A 15,774-nucleotide genomic window follows, 5' to 3' on the forward strand; every position below is an offset into this window, starting at 1 on the left:
TTATTGTTTATCGAATGGGTATTGTGTAAGTATCGAATGGGTGTATGGTTTTCCAAAAAGTTCAACAACCCCTCGGCTGTCCGAAAGCAGAAGAAACTCACAAACTTTTCTGTTCGACCACACAGAAATCAAAGAAAAGCGCGTTTTCAAGAAAACTCCAACAAAAATGAGTAAAAAAAAAACGAAAAAAAATGAAAGATTTCACTTTCACGCTTTAAACGGCAAAACGCAGCCACAAACGGACTCAAAGAGTCGCAGATACTTTGTTGCAGTTGCAATGCCACTTGTTGTTGCCCCATTCGTTGTGGCAATGGCCATTGCACATAGAAGTTCCACCAGAGACGCCACTAAAGTGAAGATGAAATTTTGTTTGTTGGCCGAGGCTTTTGGTTGCAATTTCATCAGCCAGCCAGTCCGCCAGCCAGCCAGCCTCCAAGTGGCTTTCACACAAAATTTTATTTAAAATGGAGGAGCTATAGTTACTAATAGTAGGAGTTACTACTAGCTAGCTATAGTACTAGTATCTAACTTTAAATTCTAAAAAGGAATGCTTTCAAGGCATAGTTTCTTAAAGCTTTATGAGGTCTTTGGTTATCTTTTGTTTTTAATATTTATGTCTCTTTTTAGAGACTATTTTTCAAGTTGAACCTCAAGTGTTAACTCTTGAAATTCTCAACTATTTTATGAGCCATTTAAAGCTACATATTTAAACTAAACATAAACTTTATTTAATTTCTCTATCCAACTTACTAGTACCTGTCTTTGTGCAACCAACAAATGTTTAACTTCTTTTTATTTTATTTTTATTTTTTTTTCTGCATATTTTAAAGTTGGCCAAGAGATCTCGATCTTACAATTCATGCGGAATCTCTCGACGGCAGTTAGTTTCAGTTTCAGTTGCCACAGTCTCAGTCTGAGATTAAGACTCAGGTGCTCTCGGTGGTGCTGCACTGCAGTGGTGTTGGTGCACCACTGGCGGTTTGGTGGCGCAACGCTTTGGCATGTGCATGTTCATGTGCATGACTCTCGAGTGCATTGTACAACTTACACACGAACAACAAACACACAGCACAACAATTGCCACAACATTAGCGGCAACAACAGCCACAATTTGTGGCTTGTTTTGGGCTGGGCTGGGCCTTATACTCTCATACACGATGCTGCTGCTGCTGCTACTGCTGTTTGTTAAGTGAAAAGCCTTGTTTTGTTTTTCCAGTAATTTTCACCATTAGCCAAGTTGCCAAGTTGCCGACTTGCCGCTATTGGCATTCAGTTTTTAGGGTTCATCAGTTAGTAGGCAGTAGTTAGTAGTTACTAGTTAGTAACTATTTAGTTATCCAACGCCCTCTTCCTTTCACTTGAGGATCTTACATCTTTTTTTTTTGTTTCTTTTCTTAAATGTCAAAGATGGCAGCATTTTTCTTGAAAATTATTTTGGCATAACGGCAAACAAGAGAATAATAATAATAATAATAATAAAAAATATACAAATGTTTGAAAAACTCCTTTCACTTTTTTGAAAAGTTGAAACCAATCCGTCGTTGCTGGTAGTTGTTTTTAAGCTTTTCGTGCAACGAAGCATTGCCTGCAGCAGCAGCAGAATGTTTGCCACATTGCCACAGATACACGAGAGGCATGGGGCATACGAATACAAATACGAATGCGCGCATACGAATCTGAATCCGAGGCAAGGTGGCATTTCAGAGTTCCACTGACACAGAGACCAACTAAAGCGCAACGCAAAACGAAGCGAGAAACGAGAAACGAGTATTTCACAGATAGCCGAAGTATCTGGCAGATACGAACTTTCGGTTATTGCTGTTGCAGCCACAGCAGCAGCAGTGGCAGCGACTAACCTTTTGAGCGAGAAGTGTATTAGTTCAAGACACATTCCTTGATCCAGCACTCGAGACATAGATGTATCTGTATCTGACACGAAAATGCTTGGCCAAGCGCAACAAACGTATCTCATAGGTAGACGGGAGAACTATAATTGAAATCGGGTTTCTATTTTTACGGCTCCGATGATGATGGGTGCGCACTCGAGTGGAGCTGAAGGCATCAGCTCATGTCTAATAAGCAGATTACGCAGCTCGCACTTCAATGCCCACGTCGGCCAAAGCCAATCCTCGTTAGAAACTCAATGGTACTTCACAAAGTATCTGAAGAATCTGCCAAAAAAACATCATTTTAATTTTTTAATCTTTTGGGCCATGACGTAACTGTCCTACCAAAGTTGAAATCAAATTATAATTCAATTTACAATTTTCCTCTGCCAGCGAAATACTTTTTCCAGCGATTGCATAATAGCTTCGGTGATTGCTTTGGAATGGCAGCCACGTAGCTGCCACGAGTTGTTGTCACGTCGAAGAAAGTGAAATTGGACAAGAAACCTCCCGAAAAGGGCACACACTCTAGCTCTAGCCTCTAACTAGGGACTCAAAGTTCCAAATTCCAATAGATCGGGGCCTGAATGAAATAATTCACAATGGCTTGGGAGGAGAGATAACCGACAGATTGTAGATTGCCGATTGTAGATTGCAGTTGATTATAGTTTTAGTGTAATTGTGCGATTGGTTTGGGGCCATTAACCGATTTGGCCTGCACGTGCTGGCTAAAATGCTGAAACAGCCAGCATCCATTTCGTTCATCATCTGAGCCGTGATTGATGATAAGCTCTGTCAGTCAGATTGAAAGTGCACGCCAGGCTTGAATACTTCGTATATATGTAGTATGTATGTACATTTGTACTATAAAGTACATACGATGTAATAAGCAATAATTTTCTGAATTTCTGTTGGTATAAGCAATTTAATTTTATTTAATTTCAGAGTCTTGTCGTCTTGTTGAAAGCTGTTGCCGAGTCTCTCTCTCTTATTTTTATTATATTTATACTTGAGGGCAATAAACCCTCGGACTCGATGACTTTTGCACGCTGACATACCGTACAGGGATTGGGATTTATTCAATTTATTAAATTGTGTTTATTAAATTGGCATTTCAAAGTGAATATTAGGTTTGTGGCAAAACAAAACATCTTGACCACTTAAGGGACACTTAACGGAGGCAACATAAATCAGAGCCAGGAGAACCAGAAGCCCCCAGCTGGCCGGATGATGAGTTAATTGCCTTGTTTGTGCCCAGTTAGCAGTCGGAATGAATCAACATTGCGATCTCGATCTTGATGCCGATCTGGGCCAGGCAAATCCCAACAGCCATTACTCATCATTGCTGCGGCCCACAATGTTTCAGGTTTCACTTGTGGGCTGTGGGCTGGTCTGGTGCCTTGCACTCTTCTGTGACTGTGACATCTTCAATCATCCCATGTTCGTGCCAAATGAGTGGGGAAGGCAACAAACCAACACCCAAGAATAAAATCACCCAAAAGATACATTCTTGGTACGTGGTGCTTGCTACTTGCACTCTTGAATCTGGCACAGCAGTCGTCGGTCTGTAGATACAACTGTTTTTTAAATTTATTCCATTTCTGTCTATATATATATAGCTACTGATTGTTTAGTCGACAATTTTTACCTTTTTTTTTTAAACCTAGCTTGTTCTAGTTAGTTTGTATCACTTATCACTCTGCCAGCGGAAATATGTATATGTAGCGGAAGTAAACGAGACTACTCTTAAAAGAGTATGTATCTATTTGTGAAGATTCCTAAAAGGGCAGTCATGTGTCTCAGAGATAGTGGGCTTATTCCCACCTGAATGCTTAAGTAGATACTTGTACTAACTTGTTTAGTCTCCGAACGTTTCCCAGGAAGCAACTGATACTGGCTAAGAAGAGTTTTAGTGGCACGAAGTCATTTATCAATTTTAATTACAATGAAATTTCGACTGTAGTGCCTTTCAAAGAAAGGGGCACTGGGGGTCTGGGGATCTGGGGGTCTAGGGGTTTCAAGGTCTACCGCACACATCGAAAGTATCACGGAGTTGCGGTGTAAACGATTTTAATTGATTCCGAGTCGAAATTGCCATTAACTGATAGAGATAGATGGATGGGAGGGAAGGCACGTCGCCGAACCCACAAACACACACCTTATAGATAGACCAGAAACTTTGTTCATTACAATTCTGGCCAACTGAATTTGTTTATTTGTATCCCATAGATACACAGATACCCATCGTCACATTGCTGTAATTATAAGTTGCATGATTCTGAAAAGTCACGCTAGAAAACAATGAGAAGCCACTGCCTTGTTGCTTGCGGGCTGTATTAGTAGACACATAGAGCACATCAAAATGATATTAAAGCCATCGGAATAACAAAAAACTTAAAAAACAAACAACAAGCCAAATAAATGAAGAATAACAACGCAAAAAAGCCATGAAGACGACGCTGAAAAAACAGCGCATTTGCAATTGAAAATGGAATTTGTTTATCTGCTGGCTTTAATCGCTTAATTGAAATCAGTTGATACGCTTACCCGAGTTAGAGCCAAACTCGTCTAAAGTAGCACTACTAGTTGGGATTAGTAAACAAAAATCATTTGAAATAAGACTCTATAGCTGAAATACCAAAATAAATGAAAGAAAACCAATTTAATTCTTGATTTTGTGCAAGTGTTTGTTTCTCTGCTTATTTTTCCACTCAAAAGTCTTTAATATTTAATCTTTATTTAATTTGTAAGACCTGGTATTATAACAAATAAATAAACAAGGCGAATACTTTGCATAATATTTTTTTCTTTGATAAGAATAATATTTGAACAAATGCCATATAAGCCATTTTTTCCCATTTTTTGAGGCTTATTTTTTATTTGATCAGAATCTTTTAGAGCCGGATATGGCTTAAATATGTATAGTATATAGTATATAGTCTACTAATTCCTACTGTTTCCTATCTATTAACTTTTTGTTTAGGACCGGCACTTTCTATTTTTATTTCAATTTAATGAACCTCAATTAAATAGCCTAATCTAAATTTATTTAATCTCTATACTAGTACTGTAACTACCTGTGTGGTTATAATTGAGTTCTGGAGTTTTTTTGCGGTGATCGTTTATTTTATTAGTAATACAAACACGAGTCGCAAATGTGAATTGCATAATCCCCCAGCCCAGAGATGAATAAAAATTTAATTTAAAAGACAAGCCCACAAATGAATTCAATCAACTGTCTATCCAATCAAATCCCAATCAAAAATTAAACCAACTCTCCCTCTCAGTCGTCGTCTCTAATTCTGTGTCACGTTTTCAACCAAAACCTGGCCAAAAGTAGAGCTCTATCGGGCCAAGACAGCCAGACAAGCAAAACCGAAAACTGCTGAAAGGTGAGGCGGCCCCAAAAGAAAGGAAGAAATTCCATTTCCGCTTTGTCATTCACTCTGAAGGGCTTTTCATTTAGCACTTCCGATCAGCATTTTTCAGCAAAAAAAACCTGCAATTAATTGTTGGCTTTAATTAGCCAAGTTGTGTTAACTATTTAAGCCCTAATTGAAGAAATAAAAACCACAAGCCAAGCAGCCAGCCAACTGGCTCCAGTATTCTCGACTAGGGCACTTTCATTTTCAATCTGGTTTCTGGAAGTATGTGAAGCTATGCCAGAAACGCAAGTGAATCTGAATCTGAATCTGATTTTTGATTTCGGTGGCGTATCCCCGCCATCGTCTGGCCCTCAAGTGAGCTCCATCGAATCGAATGCGTATTTGAAATGTCGGTCGGACCGGTTTTGGGGTCTGGGGTCTTTGGATATTGGCTGCCCTGCCCGGTGCTTGGCATAACAATTAGTTGCGATTTGCATTCGTGGTGCGATTGGTATCGATGGTGTGGCAGCAGGTGTGGTGGGGGGAGGGCTAGAATTTGGCTATCACACTTTCGTTTCAGCCGCAATGCCTTGTTTGGAAAGGGCGGCGGAACTCAGGTGGTTTTGGCCACAAAATGCAGAGTGCTTAACGTGAGAGATACTACTGATACATTCGCAATGGACACGGCTTATTGGGTCAGGGTCGCCCTGAATGAGTCTGCGTCTCTTGCCAAACAACCCAGCCGCGTCGGGCCAAGACAAGCCATCATCAGGCATAGCCACAGATACAGATACAGAAACAGCTAACAGGCAACAACAATAGCATTAATAATGGCAACAAGCTTGGCCCGACTTCGACCTTAGCACCACCATAGCTTTGTATTATATTTCTCGACTAGTGCTAGTGGTGCTGCTGCCTGTGTTGCACTTCAAGATGGTTTTGTATCTGAAAGATACATTAACGCTTGCCTCAATGTTATTGCTTTTGTAATTTTTTTTTTTTTTTGGGCGTCCATCACGAACGAATGAGCATTAATCAAGCAATCCAAACAACCTTTCAAAAATGTTGCAAAATGGTTTGCTTAAATTTTTTCGTTAAATTATAACATTGAACCGGCATTCTACGCCCTAACGGTAAAGCTAATGAAGCTAAATTATAATCAAATGTTATGGCATCTCTCGGATGTGATATTCTGGTTGTTGTTGTTGTTGTCGTTTTGAAAGGCCAACGCATCGGGGAGATAAACGAGTATCTGATAGAAGCGTATACCCCACATAGAGAGAGATTATTGTTGCCAGGCTTTTGGGTCGCCGGTTCTAAATAATTATTCACATAATTTGTATTTATTTTTGGCTGCCTGTCTCTCCAATTACCATAATACACAAAATTCAGTGTATTGTTGGCAGTGTAGTATTCGTCGGTCTTATCAGTAGGTTTTTGTTTTCCTCCTATCTGACCGAATGTTTCTTTGGTTTTTGTATTTCTGTCTATTGTTCGAGGTTTCTATTTTGTTTCTAATTTGATTTTTAAATGTTTGCTTTGTGTTTGCAACAAATGGGCATATTGGTAATTATTCCAAGTACTCTACTTTTTTTTCCAGTGCCAATGAAATCGAAATCTCAGCTAAAAAATGGCTAAAAAGCATCTCACGCAGACATGCAACGTGTGCACTTGCGCATCTAGTGTCTGCTTCTTCTTCTCATGTATCTGTATCTTTTCTTTCTTGATCGGTTTATCAGCTGAGCGCACTGCACCCGCATTGCATCAAGAGAGAGCGAGAGAAAGAGAGGCACTCGATCGACCGACTAACCCATCGACGCTTGCTTGCCAGTGTATGTGTGTGTGTGAGGTTGCCCTTCTAAAAAAGCCCAAGCCGAAAAGTCACTCAAACAAAATTCCACTCAAAAGCCAACTGTAGTTTGGAGTGTGGGGCTGGTGGGAGGGGGCGAAAAAAAACCTTGTGACGTCAGCTGGCGCGGGAGAGCTTTTATTCGCTCGCGAATATTCTAAGCGTCGCAGCCACTGTTGCTGCTGCTGCCGCTGCTACGGCGCTGCCTCTGCTGCTGCTGGCGTTTGCCGCAAAGCCACCAGGCGGTTTTCATTTGGTTTCTGAACGCGCAACCTAACGGACGCATCCGGCTCTCCACTCTGCGGTGGGGCGAACAAAAAATTGAAAAAGATATAGCAACCAAAAAAAAATAAAGAAAAGAAAAGGAAAAATATTTCAAATAAATTAAATAGCCAGTGTTCGGTGTGTGGTGTGAAAATCAAAGTGCAGAAATTCGAAAAGAAACGAAACGAAAAATAAAAGATACTTGCAACGAAATACACGCAGCGCAGCCTGAATCGAATCGAATCGCAAAAAAAAACCCCCGAGTTGCCGAGTCGCGTAGTCGTAGTCGCGTTTAGTAGGCGCCAATTGGGCACCCGGCCACCCAGCGCCCCAGCGCCCACCCTCCTTCTTAATTTCGGTGATGGTGATGCGGTGCTAAAATAAAATCCACACGGAATCCATATTTGTTTTTGCCTACTTACTTTGCACTCTCTGTCCGGTAGGTTGAACGAAAAAAAAGTATCTTTAAGATATATATTAAAAAGAGGCTTAAATCATAAAGTATTTGTGAAGCGAAACAAGGTATCTTTAAGGCTTAAATCTAAAAGTTTTCTTAAAAGTTCACTTGAGTTAATTTTGAGGTACCTGCACCTAATATTTTGTCCTAGACTGTGCTTGTATCTGTATCTGTATAGGCCAACTATTTAAGCTTTGATTTTGTGAGTTGGCTTTTGTTTTTATTGTTGTTGTTGTTGTTGGTGTAAGAGACTTTCTGCCATTGTTGGATTGTTGCTGCTTTCCTTAGCCACGAAAGAGCGAAGCAAAGCGAGAGGCGAAGGAAAAAACAACGATTTTCACTTTTATTTGAGACCAGTCCCCCCCCCTCCAGTCTAGGCCAACATACTCTTACCAACTTGCACCTGTTTGCATGCAGCAGCAGAAGCAGCATTGCTGTTTGCCACTGAAACTGAAACAGAGATATGATAATGATAAAGCCTAATGAAGTTTACACACAGAGTATCTGTATTGCCAAAAAATAAATAAAGAAAGTAATTAACAAAGAAATAATCATTAACTAGCAGAGAGGTGTTAATGAAGTTACGACAGATCCAGGGCTTACCAAATTGGCTAGAAAGTTGTCCCCCCAGGAAGGCCTCATGAGAATGCAGTTGAAACAATTAAAATAAATACATTTAAAATTGCTATGACAGCCACAATTTGTGGTCTAGGTCCGGACGTCAATAGAAAAATTTATAAAAAAAATAAAAATAAAAAAAAAACATTTAATTGTCGAGAAGAATCTGGAAGGAGACTATACTCTACTCTCTGTATGAGACCCGAGACCCCTTCTAGAAGTGTGAACCCAGCCACGCGGCAGTTCCCAAGATGCAAACTAACCCCATAGCCGAAGCCGAACTTAAATTTAGTTATATATTACCCAATTCACACGAAAACTAAGCACAAATTAATGCAATAGGGGTCTCCCACTTTGTCAGTGTTGGCTTTATTTTAGCTTCTTAAAAATATCATACCTCTCTAAGTTTGCTTTAAAATAGCCCTATAATAATGGTGAAATTCCATCCAAAAAAAAGTAACAAGTCTGGAATCGTTATCTTCAGGAAGTTGCAAAGTGCGATAAGTACACTTTCTATACTATATATTTTTTTTGCATCAGAGGTCTATGTCTTGTAGCACCTGATCTTCCAGCTATAGCTTTTGGCAGCACTGTTTTTCTCTGATTTTTTGTGTTGGCGTGTGAATAATATTTAATAGAAGAGCCTTCGTCTTGATTTGCATGAAAAGTACTGACGTACCGACGTACTGACTTGTGCAAATCGGGCAGGTCGGCGGCCCGGCTGGCATATTCTCGGGGGTTAACTAACTTGCTGGCTGTGAATCATGCAGAAGAATCCATTTGAATGGTAAAGTGCCTTCCTCAGTTCTCCTAATTCCCTAATCGTTGCTCTTGGCGGCACAATATATATATATATACACTATACTATATACATAGATATATTTTTTTAGTGTGGTGGCGGCCAGAAAATTAATTCTTTCTATTTTTTTGTTTTTGCTTTTATTTCGTGAACGCACAAACAAAATGATAAAAAAAAAAAAATAGAGAGAGAGAACCCAAAACTCACACACACATACTTTCAGCCACTACCGGGGAGATAAAACTTATACAAGAGATAGAGCTAAACGATATAATAGCCCCTCGGCTATAACAGTGGCACAAAAACAGAAGGCGATTGTATTATATATTGGGGAGGAGTGTATAGTAGTATGTGCCATATAGAGAGCCAACAACCAGCCAAGATAACAACGCGGAACTTTCGATCCGATGAGATTCAATTGAATATGATGCCAAAAAATAAAAAAAAAAAACAATAAATGGCGCAGAACTTGGTGGTGTGTAGGCTGCGCCACAGACACCGACAATTTTAACAGCAAATTTAAAGCAAATTAATTAATTAGAAGAAGCCCCAGGGTGGAAAATGACATTGGAAGAAAAAAAACAAAACATCTAGAAGTCTAGACTCGATTCTATAGATCTCCCCGTCAACTACCGTTTTTGGAGAAACTCACATGGCCTTTTGAATTCAATCAGACAGTTGCTTTTTAGCCAGATTTCATTCGTTGACTCAGACATTTCCACCTCCACCCAAAATTCCAAATACTAAGTTCGGTCTGGAGCAGCCACTACATAGTCCATAGTCCTACATAGCCACCAAAGACATAGACGATGGTAGTCTAACCCACAAGAACTAACAGAAGATCAAACAAACATAATAAGTCCTATACCATATATATATAATATACTAGGTATATAGTCACATCATCATAAGTTATAATCCTTTGTACTAACTAGTATCCTTTCTTCTCTCCAATTATAGTGCGGGACACTAGACGGAGCCGAACCGTTATATCATCAACAGCGCAGCAACAGAATGGACGTATACCAGATCGATGATGGCTTCCACTCGGATGGCGGCACTGAGACACCGCCACCATCACCGAGCTCCGGCTCATCGATTGCCTCCACCTCGGACCATGGATCGCTGGAGAGCGTGGATACCGGGGGGACGCAACGATTGGCCGTGCTCTCGTTCGAGCAGGTTAGCAAGCTGCACAACGTGATGGACGAGAAGGTGGCCATCCACGGACGCGGCAACTTCCCCACACTGGAGGTGACGCTCAAGGATCTGGTGAATCTGGTGCGGCGCAAGCTGGAGGCGGAAGTGAATGCCGGCGGCGCCGGGGTGTTAGTTAAGGACATCCGTCTCAATGGCGGGGCAGCTAGTCATGTTTTAGCCAGCGAGGATCAGCCGTACAACGACCTCGACCTGATATTCGCCATCGAGCTCAGTTCCCCGAGGGTGTTCGATCGGGTCAAGGTCGCCGTGCTCAATACGCTCCTGGACCTGATGCCCGAGGGCGTGTGCAAGCGTCGCATCTACACGTGCTCCCTCAAGGAGGCCTATGTCGGCAAAATGGTGAAGGTGAACAACAACAATGACGGCGATCGCTGGTCGCTCATCTCGCTGGGCAACTCGCCCGGCCACAAGAACGTCGAGCTGAAGTTCGTGGACACGATGCGGCGGCAGTTTGAGTTCTCGGTCGATTCGTTCCAGATCGTGCTCGATTCGCTGCTACTCTTCTACGACTGTGCCGCACTACCCATATCGGAGAACTTCTATCCGACGGTGGTCGGCGAATCGGTGTACGGCGACTTCCAGGAGGCACTCTACCACTTGCAAAAGAAACTGATCTCAACGCGTCAGCCGGAGGAGATACGAGGCGGCGGCCTGCTCAAGTACTGCAATCTATTGGTGCGTAACTACAAGGCCGTCGACTCGCAGCTCATCAAGACCTTGGAGCGGTACATGTGCTCGCGGTTCTTCATCGATTTCCCGGACATCAATACGCAGACCATCAAGCTGGAGGCCTATTTGCGTAACCATTTCTGGGGGGTCGATGAGGAGCCGTTGCAGTATCAGTACCTGATGCATTTACGCGAGGTGGTCGAGATGTCGACCGTCTGCCTGATGGGCCACGAACGACGTCAGACCCTCCACTTAATCCAGTCGCTGGCCGCCCAGGTGCTCTTCAACAAGCAGGAGAAGCAACAGCAGCAGCACGCCCAGGAGCAGTACCAGCAACAGCAACAGCATCAACACCAACAACAACAACAGCAGCAGCAGCAACAGCAGCAGCAGCAACAACAACATCATCCACATCACCGTCAGCATCAGCATCAGTTCCTGGACCCCGCGCAGCAAGCGCAACAACAAACACAGGCGCAACAGCAGCAACAGCAGCCGCAGCCGGCCACCACACTGACCTTGGTCTCGCAGGCGCCGCCAACGGCCCAGGCGCAGACCATCTACGTGCAACAGGCCGCTCCCGCTGCCGTTTGCTGCACGAGCAGCGCGGACCAGTCGGCGGCAGCCGGCCCGCAGACCATACAGATACAGGCCGGTCCGCCGGGACTCATCTACGCCAACGGCGTCTACTATGCACCTGTGATCCCCAGCACCATCTGCACGTGCAACTCCACCTGGCTGAGCACGTGATTGGAGCAGCAGCAGCCGCATCAACATCATCATCATCATCATCAGAATCAGCATCAGCAGAATGCATGGGGATCTGTGCTTTCGGCTGAAACTGAACCACCTATAGACACAGCACCACTAATCCCACAACCACCGTCATTATCACCATCACCATCTGAATCAGAACTAGAATCCGAATCAGCACCCGACACCCAAGTCAGAAATCAGACAACTAGACCCGCAACTAGCTCCAGGAAGAAGAAGGACATGGGCAAGACCCAAGGACGAGGCGAGGAGGTGGCACGAGAAGCAGAAGCCCATCAAGCGGAGGCCACCGCGTCAGCAAGAAGAGCAGCTAAAACCACAACCATGACAAGGACTTTGAGGACGGGCGGAGGAGCAACTACCAGAATCGATCAGAAACAGTCATCAAAATTAGGAGAAGATGGAGGAGGAGGAGGAGAAGTTGTAGGCGCAGGAGGAGGAGGAGGTCTGGCCTCGGCTCCGGCCCCGGCCCCGGCAGCCACTCTCGTAGGAGGAGTCACTGGCAGCTTGGTGCTGACACCTCAGCAGATCAGCGGTGTGCCCGTCTACTACAACCTGCCGGAGGAGGATGGTGGCAGGAAGACGGCGGCGGCGGGCACCTACAGCGGCCAGTTCGCGTACTTCTATCCGCACGACGGCTCAGCGCCCAGTGTACTGCTGCTGGGCAAGGACTCCTACCTCAACGTGACCGAGCAACAGCAGGAGCAACACCAACTAGAACAGGATCATCAGAAGCAGCAAGGACAGCCCAAAAAGCCCAAGAAGCAACTTCATCAGCCAAGGAAATAAGGGGAGGATCAGATCGGATCGGATCATTGGTGGATTACCTTGCCCCTGGGTACCTTTCGATTACTGTTTCGATTCATTTATCATTCGGTTAGCTTCCACTTTGCTTTGTTATCAGCCTGATCGGAGCTCTACCTACCCGTTTCCTTTTCTATATATATATACGATTCCACTACGATATATTCATCAATGTGACAGGCGACTGTAAACTTTCCACGACCCAACCACACGCGCTCCTACTTTAATAATCTGTATTGTAACTTAATCATATCGAACCCGAGACGGCTACAGTTGCTTTCCCAGCGACACCCCCAAAAGAATGTAATTTTGAAATATTTGATTAATCCACCCAATGCATGAATCTTAATCTGAATCTTAAAACTGAAATCTAAAATCTGAAATCTTCAAATCAAGTGAGAAGTACAATGCAGCCTGATCAAGGATATTATACTTTACCCCCTGCTCACTGGAGTCATTGCCAGGACTAGCTATATAGCTATATAGAGAGGACAAAATTATGATTTGTAAGACCTTTGAGAGAAAAAGTAATGTAGTGTAATGCCAAAATTTGTTCTGTTTGCTCGGTCCAACAGCGTTTCCATCTTTTCCAACTTTCCTCAATTTTTTTTGTAATAAACTAACCCCCCAAAAAACCCCCCGAAGTACCAAGTGTTGTAATATTTCATCCATAGACATTGTAATCTATTTTTTTTTTTAATAAACAAACAGACACTCACCCAGAGAAACAAAAAAAAATTAGTACTGTATATGTATATGATATAGCCTGTTAATTATGAATTGACCTTTTGGGTCTAGGAATTCCAAGCAACTATCTAATTGCAGGCTGAGGCGACAAAATGATACGATAATATGTAAATATTAGTCAAATGGAACTGTAGTAGAGGTCGGAGGAGGACGAGTTGCTCAATGAAATTCAAATCACAAACAAAAAAATATCTAAAATTATATACTAAATGTCTAAAACAAATCTCTAAAGAGCTGTCATATTTTGTAGAATATTTTCGGTGAATGATTGATTGATTGATTGATTGTTTGAAGAGAAGAATGAATTCCGATGGGTGATAACTTATGAATGATTAACTGATATACAAACTAAACAAAAATATTTATAAAACAAAAAATGAATGCTACAAACAAATCAAGAAACAAAAAAAAAAATGATAAAATATATGAATGCTTTATGTGTAAGTCTTCTATTTTTTGCAATTGCAACAAAAAATAAAAAAAAAATATGTAACAAATATATACGATATATATATTTATAGTATAAAGGCATATATATATATATTTATGTATCTACAAGAAATGAAAGACAAAAGGTCCACAAAAGATTTGATGACGATGATAATGATGATGATGATGATGACAATGACGATGATGTTTCCTCTCCGCGTGCATTCTTTGAAAACTTTAAGAATTGTTTAAACTTTAAACACACACACCCCCTAACCCAACACACACACACTTTTGTATAATGTTAACCTTGAACTTGTGTTTTGAATTTATGTATTAACTTTAGTTTAAACATTGTGACATAATCCACGATGTACAATGTACGATGTACGCTGTATGTATGTGTATATATCCAGATTATCTATATGCATATTCGACAAGGTCCAAAGCCAATGTATTCCAATTTGCGAATTGTTCGCCCAGTCCTCCCCCGCGAGGGATCGGGCCGAATAGTTCGCAATACATTTTACTTAGTGCAAACATTAAAAAAACGAGAAAACCTGAAACTGAAACTGAAACCGCAACTAAACTGAATCAAAATCTAAGCCAAAAAAAAAATCACAAAAAAAAAATCTTTTAAAAAATAATAATGAAAGTGAAAAGTCTATCAGAAGGATGCAAGAATGGTTTATTTTTTATTTGGGTCCCCAAAATAGGCGGTTTGTGTTTTTACAAAACCAATACAATACAATACAATAAAATATATAGATATATACACATATATATATTATTTAGAATGTATGTTTAGTCGGATAAGCCTGTAGAGAGTGGACATTTTTTGAAATATCTCTAGCGTGTAATCTTAAATTTATACAAATCTACAGATACAGATACCAGATACCAGATATAATTGTAAATTCAAGCAAATCAATCAACAATCCATTGAGATTTGTATATAATATATACTTAATAACGTATATCTAATTATTATACCAACATACCCACACATTGAAACACTGACACACACATTGCCCATACACCCAAACAACACACACACACACACAACACAACACAACACACAAGAAAAAATTATAAATATTACTTATTACATTATATATAAATGATAATAATAATAATGTATCTATATCTATACCATATACAACAATTACCATACATATTACTTCTGTGCGCTTCTTGCGATCTAAGGAATTTCAATAAAAACAAACAAAAATACCTAAAAAGTATAAAACCGACGAAAAATACAAAAAAATATAAAAAACAAAAATTATAAATCTGTCGATTGTTTTATTTTGATATTAATTGGTCATTGGGCACCAGAAGATTGTTTGGCTATCGTTGGCCATATAACCAGTTGGCTGGTCATTCCAACAGTTTCCTCCTTTCCAATTTTATGGCTAACATCTGCCGCGGCCATCCGATTATGAGAGAGGTGTCTCGGACTGGGACAAAAGTGCATCTTCGCATAAAAAAAAACCTCAACCTCGACTTCAGCTGGATCTTGGGGCTACAACTTCATCTTCCCATCTAACAGCTACAGCTACAGCTACAGCTGCGATGGCTTTCGCTTGCTGGTTTCACTTTTTGCTTCTTTTACAATTTAATTCGCATTTGTTTTTGGGTAATTGTATAATTTGGATTTTTGTTTTCTGCCAATTGCAGTCGTCTAGCCACCATGTTATATGACCCGGACCGGGTCCATGAAGTCGTTGATAGGTTGGAAATATGACAAATATATGTACAAGATTCGGCCGCAAGTGAATGGCTATCCGTTGCGGCACAGAGACTTTGTAGTTGGCGTCTTGGATATTGGTGATTTATGCATTTTGATTAGCTTGTTAATGGCCCGAAGAGTTTTTCGCGTGCCTGTCCAG

The 15,774-nt window shown here is 41.3% G+C and overlaps 2 protein-coding genes across 4 annotated transcripts in view; both read left to right on the forward strand.

Moving 5' to 3' along the window:
* The window catches only part of LOC108123443 (terminal nucleotidyltransferase 5C), a 42,684-nt gene extending 27,510 nt beyond the window's left edge, over positions 1–15,174 (forward strand). Inside the window, exons 1-2 of one of the 3 annotated variants that reach the window (XM_017238591.3) lie at positions 7,359–7,803; positions 10,199–15,174. In XM_017238591.3, the coding sequence (XP_017094080.2) occupies positions 10,253–11,878 (1,626 nt within the window). In that variant the 5' untranslated portion in view covers positions 7,359–7,803; positions 10,199–10,252 and the 3' untranslated portion in view covers positions 11,879–15,174. Of the gene's footprint in view, positions 1–7,358; positions 7,804–9,901; positions 10,128–10,198 lie in introns of those variants that run through there. The other 2 variants (XM_070278691.1, XM_017238589.3) reach the window with 2 other exon arrangements.
* LOC108123445 (uncharacterized) lies at positions 12,125–12,691 on the forward strand. The gene has a single exon (XM_043210292.1). It carries the CDS (start codon positions 12,125–12,127, stop codon positions 12,689–12,691), a length of 567 nt encoding a protein of 188 aa, XP_043066227.1.
* Positions 15,175–15,774: the final 600 nt, after the last annotated feature.

This window comes from Drosophila bipectinata, chromosome 2R, assembly GCF_030179905.1.
Source record: "Drosophila bipectinata strain 14024-0381.07 chromosome 2R, DbipHiC1v2, whole genome shotgun sequence".
In the NCBI taxonomy this organism is placed as follows: Eukaryota; Metazoa; Arthropoda; class Insecta; order Diptera; family Drosophilidae; genus Drosophila; species Drosophila bipectinata.